The sequence below is a fragment of the Patagioenas fasciata genome, chromosome 7, assembly GCF_037038585.1.
Source record: "Patagioenas fasciata isolate bPatFas1 chromosome 7, bPatFas1.hap1, whole genome shotgun sequence".
In the NCBI taxonomy this organism is placed as follows: Eukaryota; Metazoa; Chordata; class Aves; order Columbiformes; family Columbidae; genus Patagioenas; species Patagioenas fasciata.
In genome coordinates, this window is record NC_092526.1 from 36,209,183 (window position 1) to 36,230,777 (window position 21,595).

General features: G+C 53.7%; 1 protein-coding gene across 4 annotated transcripts in view; it reads left to right on the plus strand.

The window, feature by feature from the left end:
• The window catches only part of COL18A1 (collagen type XVIII alpha 1 chain), a 39,577-nt gene that overhangs the window by 946 nt on the left and 17,036 nt on the right, over nucleotides 1-21,595 (plus strand). The window contains exon 1 of one of the 4 annotated variants that reach the window (XM_065841443.2): nucleotides 19,798-21,411. The exons of 2 other annotated variants lie outside the window; for them this stretch is intronic. In XM_065841443.2, coding sequence (XP_065697515.1) covers nucleotides 19,917-21,411 — 1,495 coding nt within the window. In that variant the 5' untranslated portion in view covers nucleotides 19,798-19,916. Of the gene's footprint in view, nucleotides 1-19,797; nucleotides 21,412-21,595 lie in introns of those variants that run through there. One more of the 4 variants, XM_065841444.2, reaches the window with a different exon arrangement.

The window sequence follows — 21,595 nt, forward strand, 5'->3', positions numbered from 1 at the left end:
AATCCCTCTGTCCCTTGGGATACACTGTGAACGGAGCCCTGCTCCACGGCATGTGTGGGGTTGCATCTTCCCTCGGGCCAAATGTTGCACCCAGTCCATGGTCCCCAAAGAGAAGGATGATGGAGCAGGTTTCCTCTCACACCCTCTTTCAATGGCCATGTCCCTTGTGGCTGCTGAGGGTAGCAGAGTTGGGGTCTCATGTGCCCCATCTCGTCAACGGAGCACTGGAGAAGGATGCTGGGAAGACGCTGTGCCAGGCAACCCTTGAGAGAGGCGCCTGTCTGCACTGTGCTCAGGGGCTTTACTGGGGTGAGAGCGGTTTGTCTGGTCTGTTCTAGTTGTGGGATGAACCAGATGGCGTTGCCCCAAAGTGGCCATGCTCCATGTGTTAGCGGTTTGCACTGCGCCTGCAGAAGTCCTCCCTGTGACTGCATGTCCTTGGAAACTTTGTGAGCCGTAGGAAGCCTCGGGCGCGTGCCTTGGGGATGCAACACCTCCTACGCCACTTGCCGGCTTTCCTCTGACTTTGGGACTCCGTGAAACAACCTGTTCATCTCGCTCTCAAGCCACTTGTGCCTCGTGCAGAGGGCAATTCGTTGCTGACTCAGCTTCCCAGCCCTTCTTTCCCCATCAGGCTCATGAGCCGGTTCTCCCACTGCCTGAGTGCATGAGCTGTTGGTTTTCCTAGTGAACTTTACCTCCCCGCCGGGGAAGCTTCCTCCCGGCTGCCAGGCTGGTCAAAAGCCCTCCTCCTCTTGCAGCCGGTCTCTGGATGCGTGCCCAGTGTGAGGCAGCAAAGAGAGACGCTCGTGGCTGACACAGGGAGCCCCTGACCCTGCTTGTGGCCCAGGAACCCCATTGCCAAAGCTGCTGAGCTGTAAGCATTGATCCAAAACTGGGTGAGGGTAGGTTTTCTCTGTGGTGATGCTCTGGTTGTCTTCTGCTTGCTCTGAGTGTTGTCAGCTTGCCAGCATATTACGAGGCATGGCTCGTGCCCCTCTCTGGCATCACAGGCTGGGCAAGATGTGTTGGGAAGTGGCTGCCCCAGGTACAGGCGAGCTGGAAATTGGGCAGGCGCTGGGCCGTGAAATCAGTGGATTATTTACTGGAGCAAGGCTTTGCGTCATCTAGGAACAGCTCAGGCACGGCTGCGCGGAGGCTGGCTCTGCTGGTGGCTGGGTCATGTTGTGGAGGGGAGAGAGGGGCCTGGGCAGTGGGGATGCCCAGCATTCACAGAGTGTGTCTGGGAACACTTAGAGCAGCTCTGGAAGTGCCCCGGGCTGGGTTTGTGACGCTGTTTTTTGTGGCGTGGGTGCTTCCTCAGGGACTGTGGGAACAAAGCTCCCCTTGGAGGTCTTCAGAGATGGGAACATCATTCCCCTGTGAAATCCTGAATTGAGTATTTTAAGTCCCTGGAGACCATCCAGAATGGCTGAACGGAGCTGGAGGGCTGGGAGCTGGTTTAACAGAGGTTACTCAGAGCTATTTGTGCCCTTCCCACCCCTCGTCACCAGCATCCCGGCTCCTAGAATGGCACGGGGTATGCAGGGCTGACCAGGATTCTTTCCTGAGCTGAAGCAGCATCCCTCCACCTTTGAACAGCCACACTGAGGGACCCCAAGGAGGTTTCGTGTGGCATGCGGAGGGGTTAAACATCAGGGGAGCATCGGCGGCGCCGGTCACCCGTTTCACCCAGCTGACTTGGCCGTCTCCCAAATACAGGCTGCGAATCGGGTTTTAGAAGAATTTGCAAGAGGGCTTGGTGTGGCTTTTCTTCTTTCTTTCATTTTTTTTCTTTCCTTCCCTTGGTTCAGTGTCCAAGGACAGCAGGGCCTGTTCTGTCAGCCCTCCTTTGTGATGGCTCCTGGGGAATGTTTGCTCTGAAGGCCATCTTGGCATGGAGATAACCTTTGTGTTTATCTGCCTGCCTCGCAAATTTGGGGGCTTAGCTGTCTGGAGCTGGTTTTACCTCCTATCACCAGATCTCTGGGATTCCTCAGCAAGGGCACGTAGCTACATCAGGGACGGGGATGCTGTGGGACCAGTCCTGAGAGCATGGGGGAACTGGGGCATGTGTAGGGCTGTGGGTGTCCCCAGTGCAGAGGACAGCATCTTGGGCTGTGTCAGATGTGGGGGAAATCCCCATTCCCAGGAGCAGGGGACATCCCTGGAAGAGGTCCCCAGAGATGGGGCATCCCCACCCTTAGGGGATTCCCAAACCGGCCAGGGTTGCCTGACTTAATTAATTTTATCTTGCATTGAGTTTCTCTGTGTCAATTTGGGGCGGGGATGGGCTGGTACATCAAGGTCTCAGCTGGTGATGATGATAATGCAGGCAGCACCTGGGAAGCTGAGCTGCCTCCTCCCTCTCTTAAATATAGCAGGTGCTGGAGCTGCTTGCTGATGGCATAGAGGCTCATGCTTGGTTTTATTTCTATCTTCAGTGGCCTGGTGGTCTCAGTGGCTGGGATTCTTTGCAAGCACGTGCCTTCAAAGATGTAACAGGTGCCATGCAAAGCAATTTACAGCCTGTGACATAACTGCTTTGGCATTGGTGCCTGGGGATTTCTGACAGGTGGATCAGAGCTTTCACAAACATTATTTTAAGAATTTCATTCTAAAGACTAGGAGAAAGGACTGTGGACAGCACCTACCTGCATGGGTTCGGCTTGGGGATAGTTGGCACCTCTCAGCTCCGACAGCACCATTTGGCTGCTGAGGCCCCTGGGATGGGCTGGAGTACTGGGGAGGATGCTGTGCTTAGGAGGCTCTGTGGACTCACCTCCTTATCAGCTGGCAGCACTCTGTTTGCAAAACCTTATCTGGGCTGCCACTCTCTGTGTGGGAGCTGGTGGGGAGCAAGAGCTGCCCTGGGCTGCTGGTAGCTGGAAGGAACCAAGCCTGTGCACGTCTCCCTCCTGGATGCTCCTGGTCCATCCCCTGGCAGATGGATCCCATCCCAAGGTGAAGCAGCCCCGCTCAGGTGACGCTCTGGGGCTGGAAAGTCAGTTTAAAAAGAGACTGTGTGGTCCTGCATAGTCACTGTGCTCCCAGGCAGGAATTTTCTTCATTTCCTTCAGTGCAAGCAATGTATTCAAGCCCTTTTCCTCATTTTTTCAGTGGTCTGCAGCTCTGTACCTGGACTCAGTCCATCCACAGGATCGTTCGTGCAGAAATCTGATGTGATTTTGGGTTTCCTTGTGGGGAAAGGGAGCTCAGTCTAAGTCTCTCCTGGCCTTGTGTGGCTGTGGGTACCTGGGAGCTCCCCACTGGTGTCTGTCCCTGGGAGGATGGAGAGCCGAGCTGCTTTTCCCTATGACCTCTGGACGATCCTGCACACACACTACCAGATCCCGGAGAAGTGGAGTTTCTGCTCTGAATAGCAGCCTCTTTGTGACATTGCTTTTGGCTTGTAGCTGCAATAACCTCTTCTTGCAGTGTTCATGTCAATACAATTTTGATGCTGTTAAATAGCAAACCCGAGCACTTGGGGAGGATGGAGGAACACATTTTGCAATCCCATTTTAAGTGCTATCACAAGGCTTAAAAAACCCCAGGCTGATAACTGTGTTGCTGAGAAACAGTCTTTTCTCTAGTGAGGGGATGTTGCTGCTTCTTTTTAAGGAGGCAGGAGCATGTGGAGCAGGGAGTAAGCATGAGGGGTGAGGACCAGTTCGAAGCTACATCCTCCCATGAGCATGGAGCCTCCTGAGGACCTGGGTACATGGCTGCCACGGCCACCACTGTTTGAAAAGCAGCCTCCTGGGCAGCCCCAAGGGTGTCTGGTGGAGCTGAGGTCTGTCACCAGTCCTTCGGGATAGTGAGAGAGAACTGTTCTCACCACAGCTGGTGCAATGGGATGCCACTGTTTTGTCCTCCAGCACATCTGGGGCTTGTTGCAGTGGCTCTAGGGGGAAGCTCCCAGGCACATTGAGCAACCTGCTCTTCAATGCAAGCCCAAGGTGTCTCGCAGTCTTACTAATTTACCCACTCTTGTTTTATCATAGAATAACAGAATAGTTTGCGTTGGAAGGGACCTTTGAAGATCACCTAGTCCACCCCCACGGACAAGGACATCTTGTATAAGATCAGGTTGCTCAAAACCCTGTCCAGAACAATTTCATTGATGGGATATCCATGGTTTCTCTGGGCATCCTGTTCCTGAGTCTCACCACCCTCATCATAAAAAAAAAAAATTTCTTTATGTCCAATTTAAACCTACCATCTTTGTTTAAAACCATTGCCTCATGTTATGTCACTACAGGCCTTGCTAAAAAGTCTGTCTCTTCACCTTTCTTATGAGCTCCCTTTATGTATCGAAAGGCCGTAAGGTCTCCCTAGGGTCTTCTCTTCTCCAGACTGAACAACCCCAAATCTCTCAGCCTGTCTTCACAGGAGAGATGCTCCAGTCTTTGGATCATCATGCCCTCCTCTGGACGCGTTCTAACAGGTTTCTTGCTTGTGCTGGGGATTCCAGGTTACTCCAGTTTCCCTGCCTGGAGAGACGCTCTGAGCTTGGGACTGCTTTGCAGAGGGTGATGTCTCTGGGAGGATACGTGGAGAGAAGGAGAGGGAGGAGAGATGGAGCTGTGCAAACTGTTCCTGGGGGGCTGGCGGGACTGCTGCTCAGCTTTGCCAGTGAGGGCTTCCCTGCACCTTGCTGGTCCTCCTGTTGTTGGGCATGCCTGGCGCTGGCTTCTTTCCTGCACCGTTCTGGTCTGCGGTGATTGCGAGGGATGATGCTTTAAGCCCTGAAATAACAATCCCAGTGAGTGTGCTGTGTCTCTTCCAAACTCTGATAGTTTACCAAGAAAAGAATTAATTTTGGTATTTCAGTAGAGAGTTCAAAGCACTGAAGGAGACATCTGGGATTGAATATCGGATGTATATCAGCAGTCCAGAGGTATGGGATTAATAAAGCATTTTAGCAATCTTCTAGCCTATCTGATGACATTTGAGAAAGTGTTGGAGGTGAATCCTTTCCAAGAGTGTCCTGCACATCTCTCTGGCTGTGTATGCACCCTGGAGGCAGCATCTTCTGCAACCGATGGGGAGGCCAGTGCTGGCCTCCACTTCGCTCCATCACTGGGTGTTCTCACATGCTCTCCTGTCCTCTAGCCACGTTCCTGATCCCTTGGGTAGCAATGTATGTGGAGCAGTGGTGCTGCTGCCCTCTGGGAAGATGTGTCCTGTCCCACTGGTGTTCGGGGGAGGTGCTGATGGGTGGGAGGTAGTGGAGAAGAAACCTGCAATAGTGTTGGCTGGTACTAAATCCCCTTGAATATCAGGGAGTGGGAGAAAAGTCCCTGACTTTGTGGTTGGAGGAGAGTATGTGGTAGCAGCATGTGTGTGTGTTTGGCTTTAATGTAGGACTTGATTAGCCTAGAGAGCTTGTTGCCAAAGATGTAATTGAAGCAAGGAGCTGAATGGGATTAGAAAATGGTTTGAACATTTGTACAGCTAATGGGGGCTTCCGACATTGCCTTAATGTGGATTTGGAGCCACTGAGGGAAACGTGAGAATGGAGGCTGTGGGTGTGGGAAGAGCTGGAGTGGGCTTGAGGGCAAGAATAGTTCATATTGCGTGTAAGCGAGCAAAGAGCAGAGAGGGAAGAACGTGGTGTGGCAGAACCAGCATAACCCAGGAAACTCGTGGCTGATACACCGTGGATGCTGTTCATCTGGATTTGGACTAATGCAGAAATGCTCAGACACTCATGAGGCCATCACCTGTTCTTGGAAAGTCTGGCTCTGCTATGAAGGAGAGAGGAACCTTCATTAAAGAGAAGGCTGTTGGGTGTCTTGTGATGTTGAAGCCTGATGTCCTGCATCCCTCCTGGTCCCTGGGAGCAGGACTGCCTGTGGGGTGCGTGGCAGCTTGGCGGCACAGCTGATGGGTTTCCTCACTGGTTCCAGGTGCATTTGCCAGCTCTGCCTGCACGATTGAGTATCTTGCTGTCGTTCAGTGTGTTCTCTGTCTCTCTACTCAATTTCTTTCCCTGCGGGCACATGCAAGAGTGGACAGTGGACCAAAAAACCTCAATGGCCTTGAGATGTGAGCACAGTTAATAAACCCTTTAGGGGTGAAGGGGTGGTTCATGCAAACCAAAGCTTCTCCCACCCCAGGGCTGCTCCGGGACAGGGCTCCAGAGACTTGCTGTGCTCCCAGCTCTGACCGGCAGCACTGTTTGGCAGGAGCATCCTCGGCACTGGGGACTTTCTCAGTGAGCAACATCTGGTCCGGAACATCCCGTGTCTGCTGGTTTGCAGTTGAAAAGGTTGCTTTTGTGGAATTTTTATTGCTTTTTTTGGCATTGTGTCCCAACCCTTTTCTAAGATGGAAATAGGTCATTAGTGGGATTTTATTGTATTTTTATTTTATTCCCAAGCTCAATCTGCTGGTTTCCTCCTCCCGAGGGACTGGAAGATCTGACTGTTCCTCTGACCCTGTCCCCAGTTTGTGGGAGGCTGCCTGAACAACCTGGGGTGGGAACAGCAGCCGGGACACTTGGCTTCTGCAACTCGCCAGCCTGGCATCACCATTCCTGTGCTCTTCCCACTGTTGCTGCTAGCATAAATCTCCATCAGCTCAATGGCCCCTGAGGCTATCTCCAAGTAAGGCACCCTCCTCTCCTCCAGTAAACGCTGTAGTCAAACAAATTATTTTTTTTACCACTCTCCTCGTTAGTCTGTAACTTAATTGAGTGAAGGATTGTTGACTTTTGGATAAACGGCACCTTTTCGATAACCCCAGATAAGCTGGCAGTGCTCGCTGGCTGCGCCCATGCTGTGGATGGATGGTGGCCTGGGTCCTGTCTGATTTCCCTCTGTCCCAGCAGCATTCCCAGCACTGTGCTGGGGTGTATCACCTGGGGAGGCAGGTCAAGGATGGGTTTTGATGGGTACATGAGACCTTGGCCATCACTTCTGCTGGTGGGTCCCAGGCTGCTGCTGCTGGATCAGGGGCTCTGTGTTTGTTCTTGCTTACAATAGGCTGTCATTTATTAAATTGGTGGTGGTGCGAGATCAGGGAGGGTGAGGGGTTGCTGGAAGTTGGGAAGATGTCCCTGCTGCCATTGTGGGACCTATATGTCTGGTGAGATGGGTGGTACAGGGGCGCTGCATGTTCTGCTGTGTCTACCAGCAGTAGGATTGACAGGGTCTCCACAGGAAAGGGGTGACGTGGACCCCTTTCCTAAGCACCAGTGGTCCAGGCTGGGGAGGTGATGCATGCAAGTCAGGATAACAAGGCACCCATGACTGTGTTAGGGTGAACGTGAAACAGTGTCTTGTCTTGCTCTCAACTACCTCCCTTGAGTGTGAAGGCAACTTTTTGGCTCATTTCTTCCTCTCTCGCCCTGAACTGCTCTTCAGAGGGGCAGGACCTTCATCTTGGGGAAACCTTGACAGGGGACTGGGAACAGCCGGAGACCCTGGACTCACATGGCCAGCCTGATCTCAGCCACTCCTGAGGTTCCTTTTCAAACCCCAGCATGGGATCATCTCCTTGCTCCCTCCTGGGGAGCCCCGCTCGGATACCTACACACTCTTCACATCACCCCCAGGGATGGGGTACCCGTAGCCTTTGGGCGGGGGGCTCTGCTATGGCAAGGGGAGTGGATGTGCCCACACTTGTGACCCACAGGTGGCACAGAGCCCAAGACACCTTTTGTTACCCTCTCTGTGATGCCAACATCTCCCTAGCGGGGTCCTGAAACGGGCAAAAGGCTTGTAGTGGCTATTTGCTCACGTGCCAAGACTGTAAGTCTTCAATCCAGCATTTGTTAGCGCATGGTGGTGATTAATAATGGCTTGCCTCACTCACGAGATGACTCATGCTCTACTGTTGAGCACTGGGTCATTTGCCCTGGGGAGGGGATGAATGCTCTCAGAGCCAGGAGGACCTGTGTTTTGTAAGGAGATGACCTCCCGCTGCATCATGAATGGGGTTTCTCTCCCCAGAGCCGTGGTGAGTAGCTCACGGCATGGCCGTCATCCTTCCAGGCTATGTAACATCTTTTGTGATGGATGGAAGGGGCCAGTGCTGAGCTTCACATCTCTCCGTTGCTTCATCCCTTCTCTGCTGTCTTGGGATGCTCTGACCGGCTCTCCTGACTTCCAACCACACTTCTCATCCCTGGGTACCAGTGTTCATGTGGCATCAGTGCTGCTGCCCTCTGGGACCATGTGCCTCATCTTGCTGAGAGCCAGTGCTTGGAGAAGGCACTGATGAACGGGAGGTGGCATGGAAGAGATCTGCAGTTTCAGTCAGTACAAAATCCTCTTGAATATTGAGAGATGTGAGAAAATCCCTGACTCTGTGAATGGAGGAAGGTACATCACAGCAGCACGTGTGGGGTTTTGGCTTTTAATGTAGGACTTGATTAAGCAGATATTATTTCTGCAGCTGTTTCAGGGACCTCTGTGCCTGGGGCTTGCTGTTAAATGCTGGCTCCTCAGGAGCAAGTGCTGCAGCCCTGCAGTGAGCCTGGAAAGCAGCGATCACAGGGCCACTCCTGGCAGAAGGGTGAGCTGTCCCTGTATGTCCCCATCCTGTGACCCCACTCAGTCTGGCCTCTTGCCTGCCAAAGCCACTGGGGGCCAGGTTGGGGATTTGCTCTCTGGGTGGCTTTTTGCAGGGACAGCTTGCATCAGGCAATACCCCTGGTGTAGGGGACAGTGGCACTGTCAGGACAAACGCTCTCCCCTGGGTGACCTGTCTCAGATTTCCTCGAGGAGGGTGGTGAAAGGTAAAATTGTGGGTTTTAGGTTTTGTCATTGGGAAGAGATAAAATGCCCTGACGGAGGTTTCTAACCTCTTCCCACCAGATGAAAGGGCATCATCTGATAAAAACATGTGGGGTTTTATTTTAACAAGCTATCTCATCTTTTTGGTGGGGAGACAGACACATTGGGCCACAAAGGCAGAGGGGATCCCGGTGTCCCAGCATCTCATCCATGCACGGTACCTGGTGGGCTGGGGCCGGCTCTCTCCATTGCTGTGCTCAGCAGGGCAGGAGGCAGAAGGGGTTCAGCACATGGCATCCCCTGCAGCTGCTTGATGGCTTGAGTGAGGATGCCACTCGCCAAGGTCAGCGTTTGATCTTGCAGGGACTCTTACAGGGCCAGGCTGGAGACGGAGTGGTCCCCTCCCAGCCGGGATGTGGGAGTGTGGTCCTGGTTCCCACTGGGTCTGATCCAATGTTGGAGCTCAGAGGCAGAGACATCGCTCACTGCCAGCCTGCCCCAACAGCACCCGAGGGGACAGGTCTCTCGTGGCATCCTGCGAGGCCGATATAGCCCCCGGGTCCAGCCAACCACCAGCTGCTGCCGACGTTGGTTGCTCCTTCCCCACCTTTTCCTTGCGCTCAGTGGAAAGAGTTAACAAAACCATTTGAGAGGGGCCCCCAGAGGCAACTGCTGGAGGTAATAATCTTCTTTCGGCTCTTTTTTCTTTTCCCCTGCTAATTGCGGAGTTGACATCGTCCCCTCTCATGAAAGGCTCTTTTGTCCACGGGGTTGCTGGGCAAAGCCTGGGCTTGGCAGCAGGTTAGTCCCTCATCTGCACATCCCTCTCCGGCAGCAGGTAGTGAAATGACTCTTTCAGCAACAGTGATGTCCATCCCTCTCTGGCTCCCATGTAAAAAAAAAAATACAACTTTACAAAAATCCCTCCTTTTAGCCAACGGCGCCCAATTTTTGCCCTGGTTCCACCTCACGAGCGTAGGGAAAGGTCAGCCAGTCTAGACGCTAATCCGTCAAGTGTTGTATTTCTTCACCCGTGGGTGTCCTAGCAACAGGATTAATGCAGTGGTGTAAGGTGAAAGTTGGCGGGGTCCCACTCCATCCCCAGACCGGCCGGGCAGGGGGAGCCCTGGGCTCTGCCGGCAGCTCCCACTGCTTGGCTTTGGTCCAATGGCCGGGAAGTTTGGGGAACGGGCAATGAAACAGGCTCATGGATGTTTTGGCTAGCCAGCAGATTGGGGAGTCAATGGTGAAACATCCCTGTCCCTGCACCGACACCAGCCCTTCTTTGGGGAGTGCACTGGGGGGATGCTCTGTGGCCAGGCTGCAACATCTCCACCATGATCACGCTGGGACCTCGGGACAGGCTGTGTCACTGTAAATCTGACTCTCTTGGTGGAAATGGGTCTCCCAGTACATCCCTGCACCACAGCACTTGGGTCTCCCAGTACATGCCCAACCCCTGGGCTGTGCAAGCAGTTGCTGTGCAGGAGTTGCTGTTAAGCTACCAGCATCTCTTTGGCCTCAGGGTGTTGCTGGTGTGATTAGGACTGATGAACCACAGTTGCATGAACACCAGTAAAAACCAGTTTACTTGGGTAGGGAGTAAAAATATTTCCCATTTATTTCATTTTGCTATTTCATCTTTTTGTTGCCCTGTTGCTGTTGAATCTCTTGATGACCCCAGTTTGCTTCCAAGTGTTCCTGGAGATGCTTCACTGCCCATGCTTGGTTCAGGGGTGCAGCCGGTGCCACTGTATGTCTCCCAAACATCCAAAGGGTGGTACTGCCGTGAGTACCACCAGGTGTTGGTGGGTGCCGTGCAGCCAGGGCCGGCAGTCAGAGCCCCCTGTATACGTGACATGGAGGCATGGGGCAGCTGCCTGCTGATAACATTGTCCCATTTTAATCTTTTAAGCCCTTCCTCTGCTTTCCCCATGGCCCCTTCCGGGCTTTCTCCTGCCCTCCCTTCCTTGCAGAGGGGCCGGTGAGCATTTCCCCTGCAAGCCACACAAGCCTTTGTCCCTTCCTTGCTACTCCCCCCATCCTGTTATGCTCCGATATCCCTAAAAAGATGGGTGCAAAGCAACCTCCTCTAGCAAAAACCAATTTAAAGAACAAAATCTGGGTTTAATCTTTACCCTGCAGCCATATCGCTGCTCTGGCCAAGCAAGTGATGGAGAGGAGTCATGGTCGGCCAGGTACCAGTGCAACCCTGGGAGCTCCTCCAGTTTTCATATCCCTGAAAATGGGGTGCTGGTCCGGTGGTGGGGGCTCAGCCCTGGAGGTGCTGGAGCCTCTGTGCTCCATCTGCTGGCTTTGCTGCCTGCAAGCGGCCACACGCTTTAATTAGGTGAGGGGCTGGCTGTTCTCCAGGACTGGGAGAAGGGGGGTTCATTCCCCACAAAGCCTGGCTGGGCGCTGCGGGGACAGGCTGTAGCTTGCCTGGAGTCCCATCGCATAGCTCCTCCTGCCTACGTGGGTTTTTTTCTGCAGCTGGGATGGGTTAAGTGGGGTTTTAGGAGTGGTTTCTTTTCACTTGGGTGCTTAAAACAACAACAAATAAAGACCCCACACCAGCTAAGCAGGCTGGTGACGCGGCAAGGAAGGAAAGATGTTGCGCTGCTGATTTACGGGGCTTATTTTATCTTTACAGGTCACTGCTAGCATTTGTGGAGTTGGCCCTGCTGCAGGAAAAACTGGTTTCCAGCTTTCCCGTTAGGAAGAAACTTCTGCAATTGTGTAATTAAAATGCAGAAGGAAAAAACAATCCTGTAGCAGCTGATTGTGGTGCTCGTAGCCGTGTCCTTTGGTGGCTGTGTGTGTCCTCTGCCTTGCTCTGTCCTTGTCTGTGCTGCCTGCAGCCTCTGGCAGAAAAAAAATAGGCTTTTATTTTTCCTGGTCTTTCTGGCTCATGTACCAGCTTGCAAAAGAAAAAAAAAAAATATCTACATTTTGACCATGGGAGTGTTTTAATCCATCTTGAGGCGGTTTCCAGTATTTTTTTATCACCTTATCTGAGCTGGTGCTGGCACTGGGCTAGAGTCTCGGTGGGCTGGGGAGGTTGGGACCGTGACTCCCCCATCCCATAAATGAGAAGTGATTGATCTGACTCAGCCCCATTACAGTTCCTTGGCAGCAGGTAATGATGGGGGAAAAGACCCCCTGCTGTTTGGGGCACCTTGAACCCCAAGTGTGGTCATCTGGGACAAAACCATCCCAAGTAGCCTCGTTTTTCTAGGGATGACTAAACGGAGGTCCCCCAATGACGTACCAGTGTGGCTCGCCCAGCCTTTCCAGCCTGCCCCCCCTCTGAACCCTGTGGTATGTGAATTTTTGCTGGTGTCAGAGGGTCGGTGGCGGCAAAATCCCTCTCAGTTAAAGGGTGGGAATACCAGTGTGTGCAGCTTGGGATAATTACCAGTTGTCAGCAAAACAATAGTGGCATTGTAGGGCAGGAGCAAAGCGAAAGGGCCCCTGTCTTGAGCGTAATGTTACTTTTCTATTTACGTTGCCATAGTCTTTGCTAAGAAATGGCCCTATTCTCTCTAATCCTCCTCTTCAGGCATGCCTGCTGGTTTTTTGTGTGTGGTTTGGTTTTTTTTTTTTAACCCTTATTGTCCCAGAAAATGGCTCTCAGGGACCCATCTCCATGACCCTGTGCCATGTGGTGGTGGTACTTGGCCAGTGGCAGCGGGATGCTGATGTTGGGGACAGTGCCCAGCCGTGGCATCATCCCTGTGCTCAGGATGGGACAAACCTGTTCCTGAATCCCCATCTGCGTGCAAGGAGGAACACAGTTTACCCCCATCCTTGTTCTTGACATCTGTCGCGTTATAGCGCTCAACTCTGGTGCGTTAAAACTATTTATCACCACTGTATTTTGCCTTTAAAAGCAAGTGATTTTTTGAAAAAAAGGAATAATGGGGCAACTGATGGCTTTTGATTCCCATCTCTTGCTTGTCCTTAGGATTAGTAGATCTCTTGCCCAGTGTATTTGGTTTTTGGTTGGAGAGGGAAGATGTGTTTTCTGGACTGGATGAAGTTCTTGTGTTTCCCCTGCACTGAAGGAAACAAAGATACCTTCTCTCCAATTGCATGGAGCAGCAAAGTAGCCACTGACAGCATCAACCTGTTTGACCTCTTTAATATCTATTTCTGGTGATGCTTGAACTTCCTCAAAAGAGATAAATGTTGGTTTTTAAATACTTGCTGTGCCAGTGGAGAGACAGACTATCATGTTGTCCTGGTAGTGAGTAGGGGATTTCAGCCTTGGATGACATCAAGCTGTGATCACTCAACTTAATTTCAAGACATTCAGCTGATTTATTTTTCCTTCAATGCTGGCACTTGTGCCGCAGGATATGTTCAAAGGCTGGACGACACATTCTCTGTTTAAGTGGCCCCTCATCCAGGCTGCTAATGAAAGTATTAAATAGTCTGCTGGGCATCTTGCCCCCTTGTATCCCCTCCTTGGGGTACCGAAAGTTGTGGTGTGAAGCTTGGTGCCCAGCAGACGTCCCTGGGATGGGACGCAATGGGATGCCATGGGATGCGATGCCAAAACGGGATGGCCAAGCTCGGCTGCCTGGAGCAGGGGAAACTCCAGAAAGAGCAGGGAAATTGTGCCAAAGTCAGTGGCAAAGGCAAGTGTCGTCTGAGGAGTGCAGAGAGGTGGAAGGACCGTGGAGCGGACAAGGAGTCTTATTATGAGCACGGCTGGGGGCTTTGAGAGGCTCCAAGCTAAACAAAGTCCCTGGTGCTGCAGGGGGGCAGCTCTGACAAGACCGAGGCAGGTTGGATGAGCACGGGATTGCAGCTGAAGTCCAAAAGCAAAACCCCCTCCTGGATCCCTCTTTTCTTTTCCATTCCCTAGCAAAACAGTGCTTCTCGCAGCAGCCTCATGAACTTGGATTTTGTTTGCTGCAAGCCGCACAGAGGATGTTTCCCTTGCCGTAAAGCTACAGAGAAGCTCTGTAAAGCATCCACAAGCTGTGGCAGTTGTCTCTTTCAGCAGCATGGACCAGCTATTATAGCACCTGGCATCCCTGGCTTGCGGTGGATGCAGGACAGATGCTGTACCGTAGGATGGATGCTGTACCACTCCATTGTAGCTTCAGGTACTACTTCATTTGGTAGCTTTTCTGTATTTTTGTCTGGTGAATTTTTTTCTTTGTTTTAGCCATGTTGGTATTTTCATCTGTCTTATAGTCCTGAAAAACAACTGAGAATGAACAACTCCCATCTTTTGTTGTGCAGCCTTCAAAGCTGGTGCAGGGTTACCCTCTGGCAGCACTTTGTGACTTTGGTGCCTAGCATCCTGACATGGTGCAGGACACAAGCACAGTCATGGGGTGGGCACCATGTCCCGCTGTCCTTTTCCCAATCCCACTTGGTGCCCAGCCCCCTCCATGGCTGGAAATATGCTCGTGGGAGTCGTGTCCTGACATTTTGGGCTTCATTGGCTTCTCTACTGTGTGATACTTGAAGGCTTCATTTGGGCCCCGGAGAAACGTACCCTGCCTGGGTGTCTTGTCCTGCTCTTCTGCACCTTGTTTTGTGCTGATGTGCAGGTTGTGGTGGCATCGAGTCAGCTCGCAAACCCTTCACCGCAGCCTTGATCTCCCCTTATCCCACGGCACAGCATCCATCCTGAGGCACAATGTCTGTCCGCAAGCCAGGATACTGGGTGCGTTGATCTCCCTGTATTTCTAGGATGCACTCCCCAGCTGCAGACCTGCTCAGTCCATCGCGGAGATGGGAACCAGACCCCCCTCCCCAATAAGCAGGGCTGTGAGGGTGGTCGCGGGTGCCACCGGAGCCCCCTCGGCTGCGTGCTGGGGCAGGAATGCCAGGAACGCAATTGAAATTCAGAGCTTCCTGGGAGTGTGGCTCCCAGGCTGAGCCGGGACTCTGGTAGGGGGTGATTCTTCCCCCTCCAAGGAGCAATTAGTCTGTGAGGTGATTTATTAATGCGGTGGAGAGTGAGTGAGGGGGTTGCATTCCTTCCTTCGCCTCTCCTCGCCTTATCTCCGGGCTGTCGGTCGGCCCGGGGGAGGTGAGTGATGGGAAACAGAGCTGGTGGCCTCTGCAGAAGCAGGGCAGGGGCTGGTGATGGGGTTGGGGGCTACAGGTCACAACAAGCTCCTCTTGCTTTTTAAAGACCTGCTCTCACTTTTAAAGACCTCCTTTGGATTCAGCTGTGCCCAGAGGTTGATGGTCCCTCTCTTCTGCCCATCCCCTGGGCTGGCCAGGGCACCTCGAGGGGTGGCCAAAGTCACTCCAGCCGCAGCTCCCTGCCCTGGCTGCCAGATAAACCAGGTGCTGCCTTGTCCTGCCCACGTGGATGGGAAAAAAGGGGAGACCAGCATCTCTTGGCTATTCCTTCTCTGCTCAAGGCTCCCTATCTTTGCCGGAGGGTAACGAGTTACAAGGCAAACTCAAGATGCCTTTGGTGAGACCTGTTCCCCGGGGGCTTGACCCCCGTGGGTATTTTTAGCCACACTTGGAAGGAAGGCTGTTTGCTTTGTGCTTTGCTTGCCCTGCCCGCTGCCATTGCATGCGTAATTTCCCATGAGGGCTGACAAATTAAAAGTTCTCCTTAGATGCGTAGAATGGATGCCCCAGAAGCAGCGGGTGCCTTCGTCTCCACTCAGCTCGGGAGCGGGAGGAGGATGCAAGGGGTCTGAGCACAGCCACCCTTCTTCCCCCGCCAGGGGTTATTTGGTGGCTCCTGGAGGCAGTTGTGACATTTTCACGGTTTATCTTATCGAGGAATTTGCTGGGAGGATGTTTCTGGCTGTCCATGAGTAAATGTTTAGGAACGCTGTGGTCCCAGGGGCTCGGCGGTGTTGTGCAGCCAGAGGCGGGGGGAAGTGCTGGCCCAGAAGCAGGTTGTGACAAACCTGCACCTGCATCCCATTCGGGACTGTGATGGATGCTGTTGCACACACCAGCTTGGCCCTTATACCTGCTCATCCCCAGCCTTCTCGTCTCTCTGGCTGTGCGCCCAATCTGGGGGCCAGGTCCCACTGTCTGTCCCCATCTGTCCCTGGGTGCTGTCTCCACATGGGACGTCAGTGGCTGGGGATGTGGCAATATCCTCAGCGTGGGTCTTGCTGAGAACCTTTTAACTGTTGTTTGGGCTTTTAGATGAAGAACGGATTAAAGTCCCAAACATCGATAGGATTTATAGATACCATCTGCTGCTGACAGTCGCTGAATTTTTCCGCTCGGTGCTTGAGTGCTTCTGCATCCAGTATTTTGTGCCTGTGTCAAGGTTTCCATCCTTCCTTCCACACCAGCATCTGTGGAAGCAGAGATGTACAGATGGGGCATTGGCATTGGCAGTGGTCCCAGGCGCTTGCTCTGCCATGGTTTTGTGGCATTCGGAGACAGAAACTTTCTTGAGCATCCTACAGCAATGTTGTCATCTCTGGTACTGACCCAGCAAGCTTTCGGCAAGCTGCTGATATGCTGGTGGGCTCGGGAAAGGTTGCAGGACTGTGGTGTGTTTGCATCCCAGGGCTGCCCCTAGATATCCATCCTGCTGGTCCCAGGGGTCATTTCATGTCATACCCCCAATGCAGTGCTGTGTGGGGGTTGGTGAGACTGCTCTGAGGGGACTCGGGACATTTTAAGTGGCAACCAAAAGCAAGAGGCGATTTGCAGCCTTCCTGCCTGCTGGCTGGGGGAATTAATCCTGAGCCGGACTTGGCAAACAGAAAAGGGATAAATATAGCCTGGCAGTGAGTGAATTCGTTGATTAAAGGCCCCAATTGCTAAGGGCAGCTCCCTGGGAGCTGTGCCATGAGGGTGCCACGAGCTTCACCCCCCCACTGGTTCCAGGGGTACAGATCAGTTGGGGGTGCCCTGGGGGAATCTTTCCCTTGGTGTCTCAATCTCTTGGCAGTGGGATCCACTGTTGTCATTAAAGCCCTTTTTGCAGCTGCACTTAATCTTTGGGCTCAAAGCTTCCTGCCCAGGACATCTCTGACTCAGGTTTCCCCACAAGCTTGTGGAAACCTTCCCTTAGGGTGCGAACGGGGGGAGGAAAGAAGCTGCAGATGATGGGGCATCCCCTGCCTGCATCCCCTGCCTGCATCCCCTGCCTGCACTCTGTCAGGCAGCACCCTGCCAAAACCACGGCGGGTCCCTGCCCGCACCCTGGTGACCTCTGGGCTTGTGGCCAGGACAGAAGGGGTCCCTGGTGTAATCGGGCTGGGTTGTCACCCCTGATGAGGTGCGGTAAAATGGGTCTCCTGAGGATGCTTCCACGCTCTGCTCGGCCTGAGGCTCCCTCTGCTGTCGGTCTGCCCAATCCGTCTGTCCCTCTCTGCCTGCCCGGCTCTTGCTGAGGGTCCTGCCTTGGGCCGTGGAGGGACGTTTGCTGAGCTGAGCTTAGGCAGGGTTCCTCTTTTTTTCTTTCCCTCCACCGTTTATCCCCCCTCTTTAATCCCTCTTTTCCCCAGTTTTTCTCTCCTCCTCCCACCAGTTCATTTTTCCTCCCTCTTCTTTTTTTCACTCTTCTTCCCCCTCCCTTCTTGCCCTCCCTTCTTGCCCTCCCTTCTTGCCCTCCCTTCTTGCCCTCCCTTCTTGCCCTCCCTTCCTGCCCTCCCTTCCTGCCCTCTCCCCGCCCCTATTTATTTTCTCCTTTTCATCTGGGACAGAACTGAGCCTGCGATTAGCAGGGCAGCCTCATCCCTCTTCCCAGGGGGACTGGGCTATACTAGCAAATGCCGGACCACGGTGGGAAGACACAGGCAGCCTGCTCAGGAGAGAATTGGGACTAGAATGAGGGTCCAATTTTGCTTTTAGAGAAGTGGAAGGTCATGATGATCTTCCGGCAATGTGCAAAGTGATTTTTGAGAGCCTTTAGCCTAGGGGAGGCGAAAAGAAGGGGCTTTTCTCCTGCTCTGCCAGCAAGCCAGCTGCCGTGGCTTCTCTTTGGGAAATACTTCTCCAAAAAATTTCGCCAGCTGGTACATTCCTTGTCCCCGACTTGCTGCTTGGTTTGTGGCAGAGCTGGGTTAGGATGCTCTAGTGCCATTGGGCTGCCCTCCAAGCCCTTATTTTAAAAATCTCAGGTCCCTTATTTTGGAAATCATAGATCCCTTCTTTTGGGATGCCTCAAAAATAAGGGCTGGTTCCTTCCCCAGGAGCCTCTGGTGCAGAGGTGTGCAGTGAAATGAAGATCATTGACTTAATGAGGGGATGTCCTGCACGATTGCTGTTTGCTGTGCTATCATGAGCTGCCTAATCCCAGCAAAAGAGAGAAATGAGATTTTTTTTTTCCAGCGTCTGCACGCGCTGGGGGCACCCCAGCATGGTGTCACTGCCAAATCCCTCCTCGCTGAGACCAGGTGGCTCATCAAGGCTCGTGATTCTCCCTGCTGGCTCTGGGATCTGCCATAGGGGTGCTGCATAGCCCCGGGGGGCTTGGATGGTATCCCCACTGTGGGCTGGCACACACCCCAGTTACCTCCCCGTAATTTGGGAAAGATGCTATGGGGACACCTAGCTCCTCCATCTGTCCTCCCCACTGATGGGAGAGGAGCAGCAGCCCCCGGCATCCCTCTTGGATGTGCTGAGGATGCTGGGGGGGGGACCCGCATCCTGCCAGGATGCTTCACCCTTGCCCCAGGGAAGCAGAGCTGGGCGCAGCGGGGTCCCGTCCGAACACGCCGGGGCGGGTTGGCAGGCTGACTCCTTTCATCAGGTTGATGGGAGCACACAAGCTTCAGGGGGGGCCATATGGAAACTCTGATATACAGACAAAAATGCGTCCCGCATTTGATTTGTCATGGGCTGTTCCGCAACACGCTCCCCTAACAGCATCAGTTGTGGGGAAAGCCCATTAGCAATAGTATCCTTGCTGTGCCAGCTGTCATTTTAAGGGAAAATTCACCCGTATCGCTTAAAAAGTCACGTGGGAAACATTACATAAAGCAAAATAGAAATTTGAGCATTCATTTCAGTGCTTTAATTGAATAGTTTAAAATGGGAGCAGTGGGAGAGTCACGTCCCTTCCCTCTCCATATGGCAGGATCACTATACCTCAGACCATGGCTTTCCTGGCCATGCAGAATCCCAGCTGTGGGGACCTGAAATTGTCACCTCCCTGGCAATGTACCCTCTTAGGGACACTTTTTAAGCCACTAAGGTGACTTGCTGGATGTCGTGACAAGTGTCATGTCAGTGCGGTGCGCAGGCATGCTCCATCCATGCAGGGGACTGGGGACACAGTGATCCCCAGGGACAGGAGTCATCATCTCTGGAGGAGGGTAACATTGAGGTAGGAAAATGGGCCAGATAAGTGGATTTTGGAGGATTTTTTTTAAGCTGAGGCAAAGAGCAACTTAATTTTGCGGGGCATGGGAAAGTGCCAGCACTGTCCAGGGGAGATTTACATCCCAGACGTTAGGGAAACTCAAGTGCTCAAGGCTGTGGTTGCTCAGACCTCCTGGCTTTGAGAGGTCTCTGGTGGGGGGTGTTGCAAGCACCGCTGTCACTGTCCTGCCACAGCACCTGGGGGGTCCTGGCTCTGTAACCAAACCGGGAAGGCAGCTTGTAAGCACTTGACTTTTGGGACTTGTTATGTTTTGGGCCAGTGGAAATCTTGGAAATGTTTTCAGGGATTTTTTTTTTCCTTTCTTATTTGATATTGCTCTGAGGTTATAACCTTTCCCTGCGACCTGGAGGAGGGATCACTGCATGTCTTACCAAAGCTGGGCATCCCTGGGGACTGTCTGTGTGTGACCCCTCCTTGTGTATGCCTCGAAATGCCAATAATTTAGCCAGAACTGCTTAGCAAGGAGAGAGGATTTAGGATTTTTCTGGTCAGGAAGGAGTTAAAAAGCTGGCAGCAGCAGCTGGGACAGGCAACAGGGTTTGTCTGAGGGCTGGCTCAGCTCCCAGAGATTTTGGGGGGCTCAGGTGGATCCCTAGCCAGGCAGTGGGGTCCCCGGGGGGCTGTGCCGGCTGCAGGGAGGCTGGCGCAGGGGAGAGGAGGGCTTGGCAGGGCCAGCGACGCGGCCACTCCTCCCACTCTGCTCTGGTTTGTGAGCTCTCCGGGAGTCTGGCCGGGGCAAAACTCCTGCCTCTTCCCTGCTTTCCTTCCTCTGGCCTCTCTGTTTCGTCCTCTGAAGCAACAGGACTCGTTTTTCCTTCCTAATGGCCCTGGCCCCATGTCGCTTGGGGTTTCTGCTCCTCCTGGCTTGCTGCTTCTCCTCTTCCGAAATGCAGCTCCTGGACTGGATTTGGGGCAGCAGAAAGACCACGGGAAGCACAGCGGCACCCAGCAAGGGAACCACAGCACCGGAACTGCTCGCCTCTGTGGCAGCATCCACCCCCAACACATCCACGGGGACGTGGGGTGACCAGGTGGAGGGGGACATTGCCACCCCGCAGCACTGGGAGCAAGATCATGGCACGGTAGCACCCACGGGTAAGGGGGCCGTGGCTGAAAACACCGAGCACTGGGACGGGAGTGCCACAGGGCCGGTGGAGAGCACGGCACAGCCAAGCATCGCTCCTCCCCACAGCACGTCACCTGCCCCTGGCCAGGATGCGGCCAGCAGCTCCACCAAGGACCTGCAGCTCCTGGGGACAGGAACCACCAAGGACCTGCAGCTCCTGGGGACAGGGACCACCAAGGACCTGCAGCTCCTGAGGACAGGGACTGCTGAGGACCTGCAGCTCTTTGGAACAGGGACCACCGAGGACCCGCAGTTCCTTGGGACAGGGACCACTGAGGACCCACAGTTCCTTGGGACAGGGACTGCCGAGGACCCTCAGCTCCGTGGGACAGGGACCACCGAGGACCCACAGCTCCTTGGGACAGGGACCACCGAGGACCTGCAGCTCCTTGGGACAGGAACCAGCAAGGACCAGAAGCTCCTGGGGACAGTGACCCCTGCAGCGATGGGGACACCGGTGTCCTTGCAGAGACCCGTGGGTCCCTGGCCAGGTAGTGCGCCTTTCCCTTTCTCACCAGGTGATGGTCCGCACGAGCAGGTGGTGTTGCCCCAGAACCCCACGGCACAACCACCCCAAACTCACCATGGAGCATCGCCCGCCCCACTGAACCTGCAGCGCGGCACCGGGCGCTGGGGGCTGGCACTGGCCGGCATGAATGGGAGCCGGAGCCCTCCGTTGCCTAACAGGAGGTTGACTAACAGTGTGGATCCTCCTCTTGCCGATAACTCCCGTCCTCTTGGGTTTGATTTACTAACCACCACTGCGCGACTCTACAGTAGCAGTGGCGTGGGGCTTGCAGCCTTCTTACCCAGACTGATATCGCCGACTGGCCATTGCCTGCCTATCCCGACCCACCTGCCCTTCTGCAGCGTGCTGGGCACCCACCATGTCAGATTACCAAATTACCTCCGCCACGGCAGCGAGGTGGAAATTCGGGCGGCTTTGCATGATTGGGAGGGGCTGCTTGAATCGTGGTGCCATCGCTACGTGGAGTGGTTTCTCTGCTTGCTCCTGCTCCCTGGGTGTAGCGCCTCTGTCCCTGTAACCCCCCCACCCTGCCAAGGCTTCTGCGAGGCCGTCAGAGACCAGTGTTGGATGCACTTGGCCGGCAGCCACCTGCCTCTGCCTTGTGATGCTCTCCCCAAGGAGGATGAAGGGTATTCTTGTGTCTTTATTAATGCTTCTGCAGGTAATGTGGCTGGGTGATGTGTGTTTGTCTGTCTCCCCTCCTTAAACTCTCCCAGGTCTTTAGGTGCCAAGGGATATTTCAGACTTGTCCCAATGGGATACTGCTGAGTCCAAAAATCTCTTTCCATCTACCCTCAGCATTTTCCCATGTCACCATCCTGTTCTCAGGCTGTTTTACCTTGGCC